The sequence below is a fragment of the Barbus barbus genome (assembly GCF_936440315.1).
Source record: "Barbus barbus genome assembly, chromosome: 19".
Lineage (NCBI taxonomy): Eukaryota > Metazoa > Chordata > Actinopteri > Cypriniformes > Cyprinidae > Barbus > Barbus barbus.
The window spans coordinates 25,426,878-25,447,736 of record NC_136747.1 but is presented as its reverse complement, the minus strand read 5'-3'; the positions used below and the strand labels follow the sequence as shown (position 1 = coordinate 25,447,736).

Sequence of the window (20,859 nt, the reverse complement as noted above, 5' to 3'; positions counted from 1 at the left end):
TTTCTCTCAGTAGTCTATTCATAAGATTCTATATTTGAATCAGTTTCAGGGATATTTGGAAGAAGGGATTTTGTTCATTTTAACAGCTTCTGAAGCTACCAAGAGTTACACAATATTTGAACATGTTTGGATCAAATCCCACGCCTCATAGGGAAAAGTTGCATTCACATCAATAAACCAATATTTGCCTAACCTGGATTAATAATTAGAATTTATTTTTCTTGTTGTTATATAATGTGAGATTGGTCAGTTCTAAAGGGCATATTTGGCATATTCACTGATAATACCTCAAACATTTAAGGTCTCTCACACTTAATAATTATCACTGGGTATTATAAACCCCTGATAAATGGGATCCCGGGTAATCTTAATTTGCATTTCACACTGTTCATACTTTATCTAGAGTTAATAATTAATCCTGATTATTCATAATCTAATGTGTCACACTGTACATTCCTAAACCCTGGGTTACTGTCATTATTTGCATTGTCAGCAGTGATGACTAGATAAACACAAAACCACATTTGGTGTGAAAATGGGCAGGATACAACAATTTGGACATGGAGCATGTGGGAGGCCAACCAGTTGGAGTCGTAAAGGAAATGACGTCCTGTACAAAATGTCTGTGCAATAATCAAAAATTGGTGGTGAAAAGAAATATTTACAGTGCATGAGGAAACAAAAATAAATAAAAACTGTATAAAAAGAAACAAAACAGCAACAATGTGCTTAATTTGGCTACGTATGTAACATTGCTCAGTCCACAATCAGAATCAAAGACAAAACGGAAACTGCCTTCCTTTCAGCTAGCAAGCCTATTTATAGGTCTACAGGGCATACCAACTGGGGAGAAAACAAACAAATTAAATGGAAAACTAACTATTCCTAATTTCTCTCCCCTCGGATATCACACAAAATGGCAGCTTCCACAGGAAGTCATGTGGCGGTTGTTTTAAAAACCTGTTTGACCTAGATTAAGGGCTTGATTCTACAGAGTGGGAACATGGAAGTTTAACTGCAACAAGGTTTGTAGAAAACGTATGGAAAAATAAGTGTAATTATCACATGTATTGTGTGTCCTGACCTTTTTTTTCTTTTTCTTTTTAGAAAAATTGTAATTTAAGGAGAACTATAAAGAGTTGAAAACTAGAACAAAACAGTAGTAACAAATGTAGACTAAACAAAACAAATACTCCATAACACCTGTTAAATGTCCAGTATAAGTGAAGTGTTTGTAAGTCCAAGTTTATAGAGTCAGTTTAACCTGTGACAGAGCTGCACCAAGATGTAAGATTAAACCATACCAAACCCCCCCCCCCAAAAAAAAAAAAAAAAAATTTTTAGGAACAACAATCTAAAATCATATTAAGATAATTTTGATACATCTTGAGTTACAGGCATTCAAATTTTAGAAAAAGAATATTTATGACACTCAAACAGGTATGTCCTACGCAATTGTTTTGATCGAGAGAAACGAGATGCATTCCTAGTTTCAACATTATTTATTCTTCAGACATTCTGCTTTAAATACACCAAGTATCAGCTGTATGCAAAGTGACTATGACCAACATTTGGTTTTCAAGCGCTGAAATGTAAGATTCAACAATCTGAAAATGGATTGTTCTCTTGGATTGAACAATGTAGGGCCTTGAAAATGAAGATTCCAAAAGAACAGTTTATTAAGAACTAGAGTCTAAAATCATATTGCGATGTCTTTAATATTTCTTGAGTTATAGGCATGCAAACTTTGGGAAAAATAATATTTATGCCACTCAGACAGGTACGTATGTTCAATGCAGTTGTTTTGACAGAACTAAATGAGATGCATCTCTAGTTTCAACATTATTTGTTCTTCAGACATTCCTCTTTAAAAGAAAAAAAAGTATAATTTTTGCAAATTGACCCACATTTGGTTTTTGACCACTGAAAATATGTACATTTTAACAATTTACTCCTGAAGCCATATTAAAATTACAATATCTCTGGAACAGAACTATATAGGGCCTTAAAAATGAATATGCCAAAAGGAAAGTTTAAGACCCAAAATATAAAAGGACATCAAGATATCTTTTGTACTTTTTGAGTTACAGGCATGCAAACTTTGGAGAAAAAAAGTGCTGTTTCGTCATTTTTGAATGGTTACCATTGGCACATAATGCAACGAAGACTGCTAAAGTGAACAGATTTTACTAACAGACCTACCAATCTCTGAGTAAAATTAACATTATGATGCTGCTATCTTTCTGAAGTCATTTTTACACCCTTGTAATTTGGCTCTGAATTTCCTGAATTGAATTGCCACTGACACTCCTCTATAAAACAGTGGATTACTCAGTAAATTTTCATTCATGTCATTTAATATTTTAGCTTTCATCACTATACATGTCTGTCTTTATTCATAAAAAATATTAGCAAAATCATAAATTTGAGCAGGGACCTCTGGTTGAGTTGACACGGAATGTTTGCGCTACAAAGAAGTGTGTTTATTGTGATGGTAATAAAATGAAATGATTTCAAGCATTAGTTTGCAACATCAACTGTTTTTGTACAGTGAAAATAACTGAAATGTACACCGGAAGTTATGCTCATACATTAAAACAAGGGAATGCTGACTGTAGCAAACACGGTTTCCTCACTTTGTTCCATAAACAGTGCTTATTTTGGACTAGAGCTTTTCTGACTCCTTGGTTTCTCAGCTAATGAGCTTAAATGTGTGGTTGTTTTTAAGAGTTTGAATGTGTATAGTCAGTTCCTTCAAGAACAGGGCTGTTAAACACTAATGTTGCACTCATGCATCAGATTGTTTTATATGGTTTTCTCACTGGGTGAACATTCACAGGTACATCATGTTCTCAATGACATAATTACATGTATGTTATTTCACTGGAATACTCTGTTTACAATAACAACAGCTTATGCATATTGATGACAAAATATCAGGTTTATTTCATTCATATGAAAAACTCAAACAACAAAGGTTGTTTTAACAGTGATAAATATTGTGAACACAACATTGAGTATACACATCTTGTGGTCATTCATTACGCAATGAAACACAACCATACAGTGCTATTAATAAATGCTTCCATAAATTTTTTGTCTGAAATAGTAAGTGTTGATCACACATCAAGTATGATTTCAAACTGCCCAGCCTCTTTTAGAGAGGAAAAATACATCTTTGGCCACATCTTCCTTATTTTGGCACTTCTCACAATTCATACATATTTTCTGACTTCTGATATGTCTCACTTCTCATCCCAGCTACATTTCTTCTGCCTTCAGTATTTCTTTCTTTGCAATACATACAATTCTCTCGACCTGTTTTTAGACTTAACTCTGTTTCAGTAAGGTTCACGTGCCTCTAATCCCTTCTCGCCCCTCCAGGCCTTAACCCTCGCGCGGGACTCTTCATCCCTGAGCTTTTGCTGAAAAACACCAACCTCAGCAGCACCACAGTAATAACTTGTTTTCTACTAAGGAATCTACTGTTTGGCATCTTAAATTCTGGCCACATGCAGTGTAAGTGTTCCCAGACAACAGTATTCAGCATTGGGAAATGCTGTCAATGGTCCCCGAATGCGAGCATTCACAATGGCAGCCTATCTTGGCAATCTCTTGAAGGCCTTTGTCATAACTTTAAGGTAACCAGCTCCGGTGTTTCACTTTGCAGCCTTGTACGCCGCTAAATTCAGTGGCTCTTTGCTCGGGACGCACCAGTCATCAGCTTCCTGGTTGAATTTGTAATGGCGCAAGGCGGTTTGATTGAACACTGGAAGCTTCTCTACTGAATCTGTAGACAGGGCCTGTAGGAAGAAAACTGTGGATTAATGATTTGAAGACTGACAGATGTAATGTCCAAAGTTGACAGGATGTCAACAAACTCAGCAGATAAGGTTAGTGTAAGCAAAACTCTCATTATGATTTGCCATCTTGCTGTTTGGTTAAAATTTCACCTAAAAGTCCAAAGTCATGGTTTACTCATTGTTCCAAACCCATATGACTTGCTTTCTTTTGAGGAACAAAAAAGGAGAAGTTTAGCATAATGTTGACGCAGCCAATTTAATGATAACTGAGCAAAAATTCTCATATAGGTTTGGAACAACATGAGGATTAGTTTTTATGCAAGCTAACCCTTTTGAGGATCTCTTTACCTTCAGCTGAATTACAGCATCTGTACCATAGCCCTCCATTGGATAAAGCTGGAGATCACCTTGGAAGTAGCGGGCGTACAGGCGGGAGATGGGAAGGCCATAACCAAAGCCAGCCTGAGGGAACAACAGGCAGGTTTGACTTTAAGTTTTAAATGAAAAAACACACGCACATGCTATTATGTAGTGTCCTATGCTCTTACCATTGGGGTCCGCTGATGGTCACCAATAGTAGGTCTGGGCGCTGTTGAATACATGTAGCTAAAAAGTCTATCAATCTTCCTGAAAGGAACGCCACCGCCCATGTCACAGATCTGGAACATGAAACATGAATGTTTAGAGAACAATGAACGTGTTTTGTGAGCTGCGTTACAACAGGTGATAAATATGTGTGGGTTACATGACTAAGACTGAGGGATTGACTGTCGTGTATTTGTAAGAAGATAAATATAATCTTAAAACACTGTTACTGGCATTGCGGTTCAATGACTGCTTTGTTTCATGCTTTAGCCACCAGCAGGGCAAAGGTTAACAGTATCGTTAATACTAATCAGAGCTGGTTTCCGTTTATGGCAACAAATGATCTCGATTATGGGTGGTTAGAATATTAATCTTTAGGAGAGTTTATATAACGTTATCAGTTATCGCTGAATCTAGGGCAATGTAACAGTGTGAGGAAGGAACAGGTGGTTGAGAAGAATGATTTAATCAAGGGGTTGGTGGTGGTGTAACCTCATTTTCTAATTAAGAGTTTTATAAATTAAAGATATTCTCACTGCCAAAGTTCTCTAAAATCATCATATTGGAATTCTCATTTACCTTGATTGACAGGTCCTCTCCACCAAGAGCAACCATGACTTTAATTGGTGGCAACGTGCTGCTTGTTTCATGATTCTCAAGAGTAGCCCTCATTGCGTTCTAGAGTGGAAGAGATGTAAAAATGACTTATTTGTAATCTAAATCTGATTATCATTCCATAAACATCTGCATTATGCAGAAATAAAGCACCATGCCTACCTTGAAGAGCTCAAAAACCATGTGGTAGAGGTGAGAAGGAACATAGGATATCTCAGTTGGCTGTGACTTGTTCTTTGCTGCAACAGAGAACAAATATTATAAAATATAATGCAGTTTGTGGACAAAATTTAAATTTTAATGCAGCCCAAAAACCATCTGGAGAACGTCTTTGATTCCTCACCGTTTATCTCTTTAAGCTCCAGCTCTGGGGATCCGAGGTAATACTGCTCACAGAGCATTTTAGCACACTCATATGCATCTGAAGCAGAACACAGGATGTTAGTAATGAATTTGCACTTGTCGCTAAGGTAATATTTGCTTCCTGACTCGATAACAGTGCTCTAGAGCACTCACCTCTGATTACATTTGTGACGTCACAGCAGGAGTCAATGCACCCGATGCTGCTGGGATGTCCAGGACTTGTGGAGCCATCAAAGATCAGAGCTAATGATAGAGCAGGAAATAAAAGGGAACAGAGGGTTAGAGGTGTACTGCAAGCTAATCATTCTCTCATATCCAGTCAATAATTAACTCAAACTAAAGCAGGCTGGATTATTCAAGATCTAATGGCCTGTAAGTGCTGAGAAAGCGACTACTGATGCCAAATCCAGGTATTAGGACTAGCTCAAAGATTTAGGACAAGATTAACTTACTGTGCTGGTTGATGAGCATGCGAATGGAGATGCGGTTCATGTAAAAGCGGTCCAGAAAGTACTGAATATTCTGACATGTCACAGGATCTGCCTCAAACGCATCTCTATACTCGATGACACCCTGGGCCATGGTGGGTACCACATCATTGTGCCTGTTCCTGATGGTCACCAGAGTGTCCACAAATCTTTGGAGACAAACAGCAAAACAACACCATGAATCCTGCTGTTTTGTACTTTTTAATAATATTTCGTTAAAATTTTGAGATAGATGTATGTAGATTAAAGAACCTACTCAGCAAGAACTTTAGGGTTATTGGGACTCTTGTCTTGGAATTCTAGGATGTCCATCAGACTTTGGACAAACCTGAGAAATTAAGAGAGAAGACAAAGGGAATGAAAGATTGTACACTACTATACATTTGTTTTATTTTTTTTATTAATGCCACTGCACAGTTACAATTACACTTTTTCATCTCCAATACCACCCTATATTATGTTTTCACGCTTGCAGGAAAGATTTGCAATTTTTAAGCATTTATCAGTGTTGTTAAAAAACTATTTGGGGGTTTTGAACTATAAAATTTAAAAATGCAATAATTAAAATTTAAGAAAAAAATCCTTGGCAAAGAACTTAAATACATTTAAATACTAAAATTACTAAAACTATATCTGAAATAAAACTGATTAAATGATCTTAAATTATTTAAAAAAAAAATCTGTGTTAAACTTAAACTTTTCAACTTAAATTTAAATGTTTTCTTGGCAAGGAATTGAAATACATTTAAATACTAAAATGATTTAAAATAGTCTGAAATTGAAATAAACTAAATTCAAATATTCAAAATTGTTTTCAGGATTAAAATAAAGTTGAAATAAAATAAAAATAGATTAAAAACAGATACAATTTTTAAGCTTATAAAGTATTTACAAAATTACTCAAATTAAAATGAAAACAAAATATACAAATATTAAAATATTTAATGCTATATATATATAAACAATATTTTATAATTATTTTTTAAATATATTAGCTATTAATATTTACTATAGATTTCCTCTTTCTTTTTCTAATGTTAACTGCTTATTTCTCTGGGGTTCCCTCCTTGCTGTTCTGCTCGAGCTCACTAGAAAGTACTGTTCCAAGTCAGTTCTCGAAAATACGTCTGAAAACCTTCTCATGTTTCACTTTCTGAAGTGAACTGCAGTATCCTTAACATAAACGTTCCCGCAGTCTAGTAAACAAGTGAGGGTCTGCAACGGCATTTCAACACCAAACTACATTGCACAGGCTCGTAAGCAAGCATTTACAAGCACGTGTTTTTGAAGAAAATGTTTTAAGCATTTTACACCACAACTTCATATCACATGGTCTAGAACCCCAAACTATAAACTAACCTACAGTAGAAGAAAAATGGAGTTTTCCTAATGGAAACTTGATTCTGAACTTTAAACTGCTGAGTGTGTAGTGTACATCAGTAGTGGCCTCTACTTGAGAGAAACTGGGGCAAAGTTCACCGTTCAGTTAGGAGGCGTGCGAGACATTACATAATGCACGTGTGTAAAATAAACCATTTTAATGGTGATATAGTATGTTCAGCAATGTATTAGATAATACACATACATGATTTATCTTGTTCGCTTGCGACTGCAAAACAGAAAATACTTTTCAAAAGTTAATATCTTTTTTTGTCTGATAACCCAGGGCATGAACTTACCAGCTGTGGACTAGCTGAACGGATTGGGTCATTATCAGCTGGTCTGGTAAAAGATTGATCTCCTTCAGACTGCTGCTTAGTCTGACGGGGAGCTCTTGTCTGAGGAAAGCGAAAGATGTTTTCTCGCATGCATTTGTGGATCCTGAAAAGACAAAGTGACAGTCTGAAGTCTCAGCTAAATGCACTTTGCTGCAATACAGTTGCACTAGACTTGAGCAAACAGCATTTTACTGAATGGCTTAAGCTTCTTACACATTTCTGCTGAGGGTCGTTTCGTGCATTAATACACTTTTGTGCATAACGTTACAAATGATCTCAGTCCTTACAAAAAGCGCTCGAGCGTCAAGCACATTCTGTTTGAGCGAGCATTCACATTTCTAGTTTTTAAATATCTTCTTGAATAATTTCTTAACAGAAATAATATAGCAACCAATACACACGCACTAATGCTCAGTGTGCACATCATGCTTGGAATGACAATATTGCGTGCAAAAATATTTTGTATATATATTTTTTATTTAACTTACCGAAATCCAGAAACTGCTTCATTGACAAAGGCGATGGAGAAAATTTCGCGTAATAGTCTATATGCTTTGGTGCATTCAGCATAGCAGCATTCCTCATTATATACCTTACAAACTTCATCTTGGAAGATCAAAATATCCGAACTCAAAACAAAAACGTTATGTTGTCAGAGCCGTAGCTTTTCAGTTTTCTGTATATCCTCGCGTGCAGTATTCAGTCTGGGGCTGTCTTGTCTTGAGACCCCTGTTGACAACTCTTTAAAGTTTGCGTTCTTGCACAATGACACGCCCACGGCATTACGTCGTTATCGATGATGACCAATCGGAGAGAGGAAACGGGGACGCTTGTGCCAGTCCGGTGCACGTCAACTCTCAGGATCGCGATCAACAAGCTTGCATCTACGTGATGTTTGTACTACAACATGGAAAATCATGCGATAGCATCACAACAAATGCCCCATAGAAAGATGATACAGCTGGACATTATGAGGTCAAGCGTTACCTATCACCCAGTTGGACTGGACCCGAGTACAGGAATGTGTCATGGAGCAGTGGCAATGCATAAAACACGTAAAAGTAAATAAATTGCTGGCAAAAAAAAAGCATCAAATGCAGTGATGCATCTTAGAAACGTGCAATGTTCAATAATATGGCAAGTAGGTAATAGGTCAAATTATTAGAGTAGGTCATTATTGCAGAGCTTAAGAATTTGACATCCCATGATGAGGTGACTTCACATGCACGTGAATGGAAAAGGCATCAAATGAACGTCAAAGGTAAACGAGAGCAGTGTCCTTGTTTTAGAGCAGTTATTAATCAGTGAAACTGATGCATATGTAATTTATGTAGTTATATTTTACAAATGCATAAACATGTTTATTACACAGGGCCCAATATAGCATTTAAACACTTTAGGACAATTATTTGAATGTTATCACGATTCACAACAGTATTTTTTACAGTCATTTTGATTCTAAAAAACTTCTTATTGCAAAATGTTTTACTTGCAAATGTTTTTGCTAACTTTCTTAAAAATAAATGTTACTTGGTTAGATTTTTGTTCAGTTCTATCATGTGTCTCATTTAAAATAAGTGTGACTGAATTGTCCAAATAATTTTTAGGGCCACATTTTTACATATTATAGGAGCTATAGGTCACCTTTATCATCTTTTATTTACTTATAATAAAGAATAAATATTTAATCATTAATCACAAAGATTACAGGGGTAAATCAAAGCGCTTTAAAGAAAAATGATAGGTCTAGGTAAGCCGATTAGTTATTCCCAGGTGAAAAACGAGTACGCTTCCATAATGTACTTAAAAGTCCTCTATTTTCGCGCACTAATTTTGTACTTAATATACTAAAAATGATCCTTTAGTACTTCTAAAGATAAACTTAAGATCATCTAAGTGTACTCAACTGTGCTATTTTGAGACACCATGAATATGCACTAAAATACACTTTATATCTTTGTATTTTAAAAAATATATTTAGCTATCACTTGTAGTACAATTGAGTGCACTAGTGGATGAAAGATGGGTTCAAGTGTACTACAAGTGGTAAATAAATACATTTTTTAAAATACAAAGATATAAAGTGCATTTTAGTTCATATGATGTCTCAAAATAGCACAGTTGAGTACACTTAGATGATCTTAAGTTTATCTTAAAAAGCTGATCATTTTTAGTATGTGACCCTGGACCACAAAACCAGTCATAAGGGTCGATTTTTCAAAATTGAGATTTATACATCATATGAAAGCTGAATAAATAAGCTTTACATTAATGTATGGTTTGTTAGGACAATATTTGGCCGAGATACAACTATTTGAAAATCTGGAGTCTGAGGGAGCAAAAAAATAATAATACTGAAAAAATCGCCTTTAAAGTTGTCCAAATGAAGTTCTTAGCAATGCATATTTCTAATCAAAAATTACGTTTTGATATATTTACAGTAGGAAATTTACAAAATATCTTCATGGAACATGATCTTTACTTAATATCCTAATGATTTTTGGCATAAAAGAAAAATTGATAATTTTGACCCATACAATGTATTCTTGGCTATTGCTACAAATATACCCCAGTGACTTAAGACTGGTTTTGTGCTCCAGGGTCACATATTAAGTACAAAAATAGAGCACTTTAAGTACATTATGGAAGTGCACTTGTTTTTCACCTGGGTTGGAGAAAGGACAAACATTTTAATTCATAGAAGTCAGTCACAGTATAGGCTGAAGTGATATTTGAGACGTTAAAGAGTACAGTAAACAAGACTACTGACAAAACTGAGATTGCATAATACAAGCTTTGAAACGTAACGCAGCGTCTCATGACTGCTCCCTGGAGGAACGTTGACATTGTTGAACAAAGATTGATACTCAACAGCAAACGAAGGCTTGAGTTCTAACTTATAAAACTAATACAAATCTACATTTACATTTTGCTCCACGCATAATATACATTTCGTTTATACGTGAAATATTGCTGGGTTTTAGAAAGGAAGCATATTTATTTTCTACCAAATTTAACATGAAAATTATTTTTATGATTAAATGACATTGTTTGTTTTTTTAAAAGCTTATTATTGAGGTAAATGTTCAGAACAATCTGAGGCCAAACTTCTAAGTTCTAAAGGGGAAGGATGCCAGGAAAGAAGGATATAGAAGACTGTGCAGGAAATGTTGAAATCCACAGTGGTAAATAAAAGGAAGCCTGGTTTGGGATGCAAATTATTCTAAATCGGAGATACATGTGAAGAAGATTTAGCATTTTTGATCCTCAGTAATAATCACTTATTTGATTAGACGCATGGCATTTCTGCTAAGAACCATAGTGCTGCTTTCAGGAGTCCTAGGTAAGTCCTTTAAGAGAAAATAATTGAATTTGGTGTACTAAACCTGTGTTGGTTCATGAAGGGTTCTTTCATATTATAGGCTACTGCTTTGTCAAACATATATGTTTTTGAAAATACATGCTATAATAACATTACAATAGGCTAACTGAAGGTATGAGCAGCGTCAATGTATTTAATGCTTTTTATCAATGTATAAATTGTCTAGAGTAAATTATATCATGGTGAACGTTCGGTTTAATGAACATTGAACTTTAAAAAAAAAAGGCTGCAAAAGCATGGATGAATAGTTAGAATAACATCATAAATGACAATGTGCAATATAGTATACACAAAGAAAACATCTTTAACAAAAGGATTTGGTGGTAGCCTAGATATTTCTTCTTTAGTAGTAAAAAAAAAACACACATTTCAACATTCATCAATTCACTGACGTCAATGTGATTTTTTTCATAATCATACTCGTCTGACATTACAACAGAATTTTAAATACGCCCTCACCAAACAGCTTCTCTTTTTCTGTGTGCACTTATGAAACACTGACTTGTGAATTCTCCTGTAAGTGATAGTCCATGGCATAGTAGCCTAGGCTATATTTGTGTATTTTCTTATAGGCCTACTGCATTCTGCAATTGTTCTTTTGAAAGCAGACTAATAAAAACACTGCGCATATCGAATACAAAGCAGGATTCTTCTCATTAATATAAGCAGAAGAAAAAACACATGGCCGCTGGGTTGTTTAAATTTAGCCGTTTAGCAGTTAGACTCAAGTTCTCGGTTTCGCCGAGCAGTTTATTACCTCATCAGCACTTTGAATCAATGAAAGTTTGCCGAAATCAGTCGACCGACAGTCCAACCTATTGGCCGGATAGGTGCTTTTAAAGAACAGCCCATAAAAATACATGTGTTGTGTCAAAATCAGTGATCTAGAGGTCGCTGTAGAATTTGTGTGTGAAAGAAATTGGTGTAACAAACGGTAACATAATGCTGCCTTGTAGGATTTGGTGATCCTGTTGTGTATTTGCAGCTGTTCTCATCAGAGAAACAGGCCTATACTTTCTAGGATATAAAATAAATAAGTTTAGGTATCATCTGAGTGTATTTAGGTAATATTACATTGTAGTGTTGTCACGATACTGGAATTTCTAACTTCGATACGATACCTTGAAAAATATCGATATTCGATACCATGGAAAAAAATGTAATTTTTTTAATTTAAAGATAAATGTAACAAGTCGAGAACATGCGGTATATTTTACATGAACAAAAAAAACTGCATTTGTTGATTTGTTTATTAATCTTAGTTAAATGTTAATTGAAACTAACGTTTACTAATACATGTACTAATTAAAATCCAAAGTTCTATTTGTTGATATTCTCATTTGCTTCATAACCAAAATATTTCCAGATATAGGGCCCTATGAAATCCGTTTTATTTTTTTCTACATTCAATTTTTTCCATTTTAATTTTTCTGGATTAAATGCTATTTTTCTGAATTAAATGCTATTAATCTAAAAGCATGTCTAATTCATTAAAATCATGAAAATTATACAATTTAACATTTAATTTATTAAAAGTGTAACAAAAATGACACGTTTAGGGCCGTATGAAATGTTTTATTTTTTTCTCACCTTATGTTTTGTTACCAAATTCTGTGTTTTAGCATGTCTATTATTTGAATGCATACAAACAAGTTTTATTTATTCTTACAGTTGCCTTATGAAATGTGTTTTCCCCCTCAGAAATTCTGTGTTGTGTATTTAAATTTGACTGGATATCAGATGAAGGCATAAAACAATTTATATTTGAATTAATGAAAATTAAACATTTACATTTTTGGCAAATGAAGGGGATTTACTATTAAAATTAAAATATTTTGTGATTATTTCTTTTTTTTTAAATTAACAGCAGTAGTAAGTAGCAGTATTATGTACATTCTACTAAATAATAGTAATATAGCCTATATCTGGCACACAGTCTTTAATAGGCTGTTAAACCGAACTTTTATTTTGACGGGTTGCCGTGAATACTTTTAAAGTTCTGTGTGTGTATGATATGAGCTAGTTTTACTCAAATTAAATGGTAAATTGCTCGTAAAGTGCCTTTTAGACCAGTTCTGGAGATATTGTTGATGTATTTATGTCCTCATTGAGACGGCAGACGCTGAAATCACCGCGAGCGCCACATTAGTAAACACAACCGCACGTGCAGCACATTCACACAGAGACGCGCAGAACATGCAGGATTCATATTTAAATCGACTTTTGCAGCTTAATATTTACAGATACTAGTCCATATCGCGATTTGATGTAAGTGTAATTACCTACTTTTGATTAATTCATCCAAACTTTGACAAATTCCGTGACATTCCGTGTTAAACTGTAAAGTCCGTGTTTATGACTGGATTCCGTGGCGTTCTCTGCATCGCGGAGATCATAGATCCCTACAGATAGCGCTCCTGCTGTGTTCTTTAACAACCAGAGCAGTCATCTTTCTATTCACTTCACTTTTGCTATATTTAACCAGAGCGAAGGAGACGAGTGCGGTAACGTGTGGTGCTTGTCCACGCGCCTTTGGAGAGAAGTGAAAGTGACAGCTCGGCTAGTATCGGTGTATGCATACTTCGGAAAATTAATATTGGTACCGTTCAGACATTTCAGTATCGATATTTATCGAAATATCGATATTTTTGACCACACTATTACATTGTGAAAAAGAAGACAGTAGCAGATTTCGATAGTGTCTGTTGTGGCCTTGCCAGATTTGGTGACCCCCGCTGTATGTGTGCAGTTGTTCACATCAGACCGAAATCCTTTTTGGGATATAAAATCAGTTTAGATATCACCAGAATTAATTTGGGTAACATTAAAGCCATTGTGTGTGAAGTAGAGAGTGCATATGAGTTTGGTAACCTCCAATACCGCCTTGTCAGATTTGGTGACCTGGCTGTAGGCTATATAATGTCATTGAACAGTTCACCCAAAAATCATTATTTACTCATCATTTCATATTGCTGATATTTTATTCTGTGAAAAAGTCTGGGTGAGATTTCCGAAGAATTTTAATTTTGTGACTCACAGGAACCAACTCTCTATGGACAGTAAGCAAGATAACAGCTCAAACAGGAGGATCTGTCACCATTCCCTGTCACTACCATCGGCTGCACAAAGACATGCCAAATTTCTGGTACAAAGGCAAGTACTGGTTTACCCGCTTGAAATTGCAACCTACTAACCAAGAGACGCGAACAGGTATCAGCTTTTACAACAGCCCAGATGAACTGGTAACAACCATGACGATGACAAACCTGCGTAGCAGTGATTCGAACCGCTACTGGTGTGCAGTCAAAATACGAGGTTCCTTTGTCAGAACATCTCTAGAACTTACCGTCACTGAGGGTAAATGATTTTGATATAGCTACTTTACTACTACTACAAGACATATGATAGTTTATCAGTTAACTCACTAATTGAGTTTGTTGTTATTCTCAGGTACTCCAGATCTGTCAGCGGCCAGCAACATGGTGTCAGGTGAAGAGGGCAGCAATGTTACTGTACAGTGTCTCTACAGTGACAAATTTAAAGATACTGAGAGAAAATGGTGCAGAAGTGGAGATCTGCACTCCTGTCAAACGGCTCAGGATATAGAGCCATCTCTTGGTGCAGCTCTACAGATAAATGATACAAATGATGGCATTTATACAGTGACACTGACAGGACTGAAGAAGACCGACGCAGGGTGGTATTGGTGTATGGCTGGGGAAGTGCAGGTTCCTGTTCATATCAATGTTGAATCGAGACAACTCATTACAGATGCCAACACAAGTAAGTAATGATCACATCTCAAATTAATTAACATAAACATCAGATTAATACCACATCCTTACCAGACGCGACACCTCTTAATTATAATTTAAAAAATTCTAAAACATTTGGGAATTTATACCTCACAATTTTTCTTTCAATTATGAGTTCTCGCTCGCAATTCTTACTTTTTCTCAGGATTGCAAAAATTTTTTTTAAACAATCTTTTTTTATTATTTAGTGGTGGAAACAGGCTTCCATACTGTAATAGCCATAATTAAATTTACAGGGTAATTTACCTTAGATCTTAAAAATAACGTCCAATGATGTTCAAACTGTGAAGTCTATGTAAACAAAATGCATATTCCATGACAAAGATTTTGAGTATGCATTTGAAATAGGCTTATGTAAAAATGGTTTATCAAATATTTATTCATTTGATTATGTAGGCTACTTACTCATTTTGTTGCGAGTTTACACTATTGGCAATGGACAGTGGACATTTTGCCCACAGAATTTCACTGATGTGTCATTTCTGCGACTGCACTTCAACAGAATTGCAAAAAATTTCTAAATCACATTTCAAACAGGTTTCTCGAAAACTCCCTTGTCAGTCATTGGTCGGCTAAACAGATAGCCCCACCCCAAACTCATGCCATTGGTTGAGCCAGTGTTGCTATGTAACCAAAGCAATGTTTTGAAAGAAAAGTTTTTGACTTTTGGCGGGAATCAACCAATGTCTTCTCTCAGCACATCAAGCAAGGAGAAATATTTTTTTGGGGCCTGCTCTTATGTCCTGAGTGCTTAGTATTATAACATTCAAGAAATTACACACTTCCCCTTTAAAGATAATAGTATCACATGCCAATGAAATAATGAGTTTCTGGTTAAAGCAAAACAACACATTCCTGCTTGCTCTGATATAAAATGTAGTTTAGTAAAACAAGCAGCAATGTGTCAAATATGTCATATCTGACTGCTTTTATTATTATTATTTACAGGACCTTTCACGGTTACAACAACACAATCTTTCACTTCATCTAACTCTTTTGATGTACACAACCATAATTCAGTAGCAACACTTTTACCCACTAAATCAAAATTACCTGAAAGTACTTCAGTTCAGACAGAAAAAACTGACCGGACATCCACAGCATCACCAAAGCAGTTTCATTCAACGACACAGTCCTCATCCTATCCAATCACAACGGAGAACTCAAACAATGACCCATCTCACAGCAGTAGTACTGTTAGGACAACACTAACCAGCAGATCAACAACTCCACGTGTTGGTAGTAACTCTACAGTTACTCTGTCATCTAAAGATCTGACATTTGAACCCAAAACCACTTATGAAAGCAGGTACGTTCAAAATATACTTCTGTAAAACATAAATACGATTTAACATCTGTTTGGATCTACTAACTGATAACATATTTCAACTTCATAAGTCTAACCATTTCCTTATTTATTTCAGAGACCTTATTTGGGTGATTGCACTAGTTTGTGGTGCACTGCTTATATTAATGTTACCTGTGATTTCCTGGAAATTGTGGTCATGGCATAGTAAGACCTATATTATTATTATAATATTTTTATTATATGAGGCTGGTTATTATACACTTAATTGGTCAATAAGCATTCACATGTCAGTATTTACTATAATGTTTTCTCTCTTGTCTATATTTTTTAAATGAATAAAATATACACATTTTGTTTTCTGACCATTTCAGCAAAAGCAATCACAAGAGAGGAAGCAACAGAAATAACAACAGACCTCCGTGTAAGTAAATCTGTCAGAAATATATAACAAAATGCAAATGTTTTGAGAAGTAAAAAATATATATATTTTTTTTTAATTACTCATTTAGACAGTAGAAACAGAAACAAACTTTGTAGATTTTATTTTAATGATTTTTATTTATTTTTTTGATAGGAAAGTGACAGCGTTGTTCTGCTGGGCAATGAATGGACAAATGCTTCAGTTGTGCAGTTCAGCACAGACGCAAACACTGTCCTAATAACGTAACCTGTTGAACACAAAGATGGAATAGAGGCGTCATCATGTCTGTGTGTCAAGAGCCACGCTCCTGTAGAGTTTACTTTCAACACGGTTTAATTGCACCTGAATCAACTAATCAATGTATTTGGGTTTACTTGAAAATGACAGCCTGGAACTAAACTCTGCAGGGAAGTGACTCTCCAGAAGCATGAAGATGGTGCTCTCTATTTGTATAACAGACCTACAGCCTTTCCTGTGGTCTTTATAGAAAGTCTTTCATCTCAACTTCCTATCAAAGCTGTCAGCACACTTAAGAATCTGCAAGATAATAATGATGTCCAAAACGACGACAATTCAAGAGCTCAACAGAATTCCTGAATGTAGAAGTGTCTGAATTTTTTCTTTCTTTCTGAAACCTAACAAATTCTTAAATGTTTTGACTGAAAAGTGTTTGTTTATAATTATATATTTTTATATAATTTATTATAATGCAAACAGATTTATACAAAACCTATTTAAGGTGTAATTTGAATGATTAATTTGGTTATAAAAATGAGGTCTGGTCACTCCCCTAGACAGAAAATGTGTATACATTAAAGTAAATAGAACACAAATTAAATTTGTTTTGAGTAACCAGCCCTTTGTAAATCCACATAACTTGTTTATATTTAGCTAGTCTGAAACATTAATTTATTCGTTCTCAATATCATGTCTAGCTTTTCACTTAAAAAAAAGTGTTGTTGGAGATATTTTTACTTTATTAAAAATTACAAGTTCAGTAATGAAGTCATATTAAATAATAAAAAAAAAAAAATTCTACCTCCTCTGCGAATCCACAATCTTGTGACCAAAAGTGACTTGTCTCTTTTCTCTGTGATGCACACTAGACGCCTCCACTATTTCCTCCGGCTGCGCTACATCATTACGCCAGTAGTGATTGTCTTTATCAGTGAGATTAATTATTCGTTCTATGGATTCATTCAGAAACAAACGATGTACAAATGAGTGACTGAATCATTGACGCAACCGATGCCAGTCAGCAGAAGAAAAAAAAGTATCACTTCATCAAAGTTATGCAGGCCTAAAGTTCCTGGTTTATGTAGGTTAGTCATAAACCAGCATGATCAGAACCTGAATTACTTGACATTCCTGTGGTTAACTGCATTTCCTCTAAAAAAAGAGACAAGTTTAACAAATGCTCATCTAAATAGAGTGCTGCATTGAAGATGTATTTTTGTAGGCCATCCCAGAAGATGGCATACATACAGGGTTTTTGTGGATGGAACCATATAAGATGTTTCCACTGGCTTTTGGATTATACTGTTACGTCCTACGAGTGTCTAGGGGTTGTTTTACCAGAACGTAACAAATTAAGTGTTTGAAGACCATTTGTCTGGGCCCTGCCACAGCCCCACAACAACAAGATATCTGTTTTAGCAGGTTCATTAGAGGCTAGCAAAGCATAACCGGGTTTCTTTGAAACAAAAAGTACAATTTGGGGAAGGAACTAAAGACTTGAGAAGGGAGCAATGCCAAAATAAACAAAAGGTTTAGTCTAATTCAAGTTAAATTCTTACTAAGTCTCTCAAAGAAAAGAAAATTAACAACAGAATGTACGCTCACTCCCTGTCTAGCCACAAAACAGGAGAAAAAGTGGGTTGTGAAATAAAATGGCTCCCACCTTCCTACAGTTCCCAAAATGATCATTGAAATAGAACGATAAAAGGATTAACAGCTTAAAGGTGAAACAAGGGAAAAAAGGTACTCGTCACAACCAAATAATGGAATTTTTAGCTTAAGTTTAGCAGGACTAGAGCATTCAATAAGCAACTACACCATTACAACAATAAGCCAAAGGGCCAAGGAATATTAACAACCATACAGATCCCCAAAGAATGCACCACAGCTTAAACTGGGCAGGACACAGACCATGCTCTGGAGAAGGATTCTCATCTGTTGAGAGTTGTGCTCTGCTTCTATGCTGCTTCCCTCCTAGGTGGTAAGTAGGTGCGGCTGGGGGGCAATCCGGCTACCTGCCAGAGTCGAGAGTGGGAGAAGCCAGAGCAGAGCAGGAAACATACACAACTACAGAAGAAAACACAGTACCATGAAGCAATTACAAAAATATATACGTCTTTGGACGTAACACCAGGTTTATGATTCTTACATGTTTTGTCCATATTGATAATATTCATAAAAGAATGCAACTTTTATGACTTTTAAAGGCCTTAATAAAAAAAAACTGAATGTAGGCTATGAAGGAACCACACCACAATCACGACTTCAACGCCAGTCTGTTTTAAAAAAAAACATCCCCTGGAAGGTTGAGTTGGAATAGATTGCAAGAGTGTGAATACAAACGAGGCTATAAAAGTGGACTAGTGAGTTTATCTGAATGGCCCTATCAACCTTTGTAGTCCCATTTAACCACTCTGTTTGCAACAGCCTTTTGAAGACAAAACGTTTTTAAAAATCACAAGGGGTATTACTGATGTACTTTATGTCATAGAATAAGATGTGAAGAAATCATGTAAAGTTTTTGATTTTGTAATGTTTCTATACCGGTATGGGGAATTAAAACCTACCATTCACATCCATATTGCTCAGAACAGGTTTTTTTTTTAAGTATCATTTACTTAATTTTAAGGCACAGGGTTTCCTAAAACATTTTGAAGTTAAGTCAACTTATCACTTTTTACAGTGTGGATGATTGACAGGTGAACTTACAAATCAATTGACTCTTTATTGATGTGTATAGTTCATCACCTGTGGTATGATGTCAATTACCACAAAATAATAATAATAATAATTTCAGCTTATCCTTCAGTCTGCAGAAAATAAAAGTTGACAATAATGCGCTTACATTGGAACTGTAAACATGTAATTACAAGTTATCATGATGAATTTGCTCTGTTGATGACACTAAAACAGTTAATTTACCAAAATAAAAAAAACATGTTTAGGTGGCCCACAGCTCCTATACTGCCCTGGCTGTGGTTGTTGGTTAATGCCCATTTTCAACAAAGAAGGTGAAAACCTTATTACTCATGACCTACCACTCTCCAGATGAAGTATTGCTTATACAGATCCTCGTTTTGGTCCAGGAGTTTCAGATGTTCGGCCAGTTCTTTTGGGGATGGAAAGTCATCCACATGGATGAAGGCTTTACTTGGTATGAACAGCTCATAGTTTTCTCTGGGCGGGCCAAGAACGACAGGAATGGTACCAAGCGCTAGAGCATTGAACAGCTTCTCAGTCACATAGTCTCTATGAATGGAATTCCCAAAAGACAGGTAGAATTTTCAACTGGACAGTAAATTTGAATACTCTTCATCATTAATTGACTTGCTGAAGTGCCTGCCATAAACTGACACAATGAATTTCACTAACTCAGCATAGTATTATGAACGCTTAAAGTGTGGGCTGAAGTTACTTACTACCCAACAAACTATTTTGTTCTTCTTTGGGATAGTATAATTTCTCTCTTCCTCTGTGGTGTCTGTGATCCTACCGTAAGGTACTGGAATATCTGAATCCCAGCGGTAGCTGGAAGTCAGATTAAATTGATCATTTAGCAAGGGAAGTAGATGTGAATTACTTGGAGACTCCATATTCCACCATACCCACTTCTGGAAAGCTGGTCGTGGGAGTTGAGGAATGTTGGATAATATCTCTATGATGAAACATTACCCCATGTGTTTGGTTAAACAGACCTCTGTCATCCGTTAAACGACAGCCATGGATATCGAAAGCCGAACTGCAGGGTCCAAATCCAAATCTGACGCCAAAAGGCCACATCCAGATCAACAGAACGGTGTCTGGTTCTTTCTCTTTAGATGTTTCTATCAGATGTTTGTCCAAGGTGATGTTCACAGTGCACTTGTAGTTCTGCATCTTAAGAACACTGAGGCAAGTTTCTGTGCTTATGTTATTTATCTGGACATGAGCAGCAGTGGATTTGCTGAACCAGCTTTTGGTTGAGTTGTAGCCCATGTAGATTGTAAAACATACCATCAAAAACATGGCGATTGTAATGCTCCGAGTGGTTTTTGAAACAGTTGTGGGGATTGTTTTGTCCATCACTAATGCAGGGAAACAGTTTGGCTTAAAATGGGACCCTGGACCACAAAACCAGAGTAGT

General features: G+C 35.6%; 2 protein-coding genes and 1 pseudogene across 3 annotated transcripts; 1 reads left to right on the top strand and 2 right to left on the bottom strand.

The window, feature by feature from the left end:
- Positions 1-2,922: 2,922 nt before the first annotated feature.
- On the bottom strand, positions 2,923-8,476 carry LOC306885366 (pyruvate dehydrogenase (acetyl-transferring) kinase isozyme 2, mitochondrial-like). Its single transcript, XM_079441825.1, has 11 exons — positions 8,061-8,476; positions 7,534-7,675; positions 6,111-6,182; positions 5,819-6,003; positions 5,520-5,609; positions 5,347-5,424; positions 5,166-5,242; positions 4,968-5,066; positions 4,352-4,462; positions 4,152-4,265; positions 2,923-3,803 (listed from the first exon to the last, which is right to left on the bottom strand). The coding sequence occupies exons 1-11, from the start codon at positions 8,176-8,178 to the stop codon at positions 3,660-3,662; spliced, it is 1,230 nt and encodes a 409-aa protein (XP_079297951.1). The 5' UTR covers positions 8,179-8,476; the 3' UTR covers positions 2,923-3,659.
- A 2,316-nt stretch (positions 8,477-10,792) lies between these two features.
- On the top strand, positions 10,793-17,512 carry LOC306885365 (uncharacterized protein). The gene is made up of 7 exons (XM_079441824.1): positions 10,793-10,915; positions 13,994-14,311; positions 14,405-14,737; positions 15,718-16,078; positions 16,194-16,282; positions 16,450-16,499; positions 16,653-17,512. The coding sequence occupies exons 1-7, from the start codon at positions 10,870-10,872 to the stop codon at positions 16,743-16,745; spliced, it is 1,290 nt and encodes a 429-aa protein (XP_079297950.1). The 5' UTR covers positions 10,793-10,869; the 3' UTR covers positions 16,746-17,512.
- A 1,198-nt stretch (positions 17,513-18,710) lies between these two features.
- On the bottom strand, positions 18,711-20,711 carry LOC306885828 (4-galactosyl-N-acetylglucosaminide 3-alpha-L-fucosyltransferase 9-like; annotated as a pseudogene). The gene is made up of 2 exons: positions 19,775-20,711; positions 18,711-18,803 (listed from the first exon to the last, which is right to left on the bottom strand). The product of its transcript is annotated as a 4-galactosyl-N-acetylglucosaminide 3-alpha-L-fucosyltransferase 9-like (transcript).
- Between the last annotated feature and the right edge of the window lie 148 nt (positions 20,712-20,859).

What these genes read in the sequence shown, in the direction of transcription:
- LOC306885366 (XM_079441825.1), bottom strand. Translation starts at nt 8,178, where the DNA reads ATGAAGTTTGTAAGGTATATAATGAGGAATGCTGCTATGCTGAATGCA. An exon ending in GAAGCAGTTTCTGGATTTCG is followed by an intron (nt 7,676 to 8,060) that starts GTAAGTTAAATA and finishes TTGTCTTTTCAG; the next exon opens with GATCCACAAATGCATGCGAG. An exon ending in GAGAGGACCTGTCAATCAAG is followed by an intron (nt 4,463 to 4,967) that starts GTAAATGAGAAT and finishes TTCATGTTCCAG; the next exon opens with ATCTGTGACATGGGCGGTGG.
- LOC306885365 (XM_079441824.1), top strand. Translation starts at nt 10,870, where the DNA reads ATGGCATTTCTGCTAAGAACCATAGTGCTGCTTTCAGGAGTCCTAG. An exon ending in GCTGCTTTCAGGAGTCCTAG is followed by an intron (nt 10,916 to 13,993) that starts GTAAGTCCTTTA and finishes TGTGACTCACAG; the next exon opens with GAACCAACTCTCTATGGACA. An exon ending in AAAACCACTTATGAAAGCAG is followed by an intron (nt 16,079 to 16,193) that starts GTACGTTCAAAA and finishes TATTTATTTCAG; the next exon opens with AGACCTTATTTGGGTGATTG.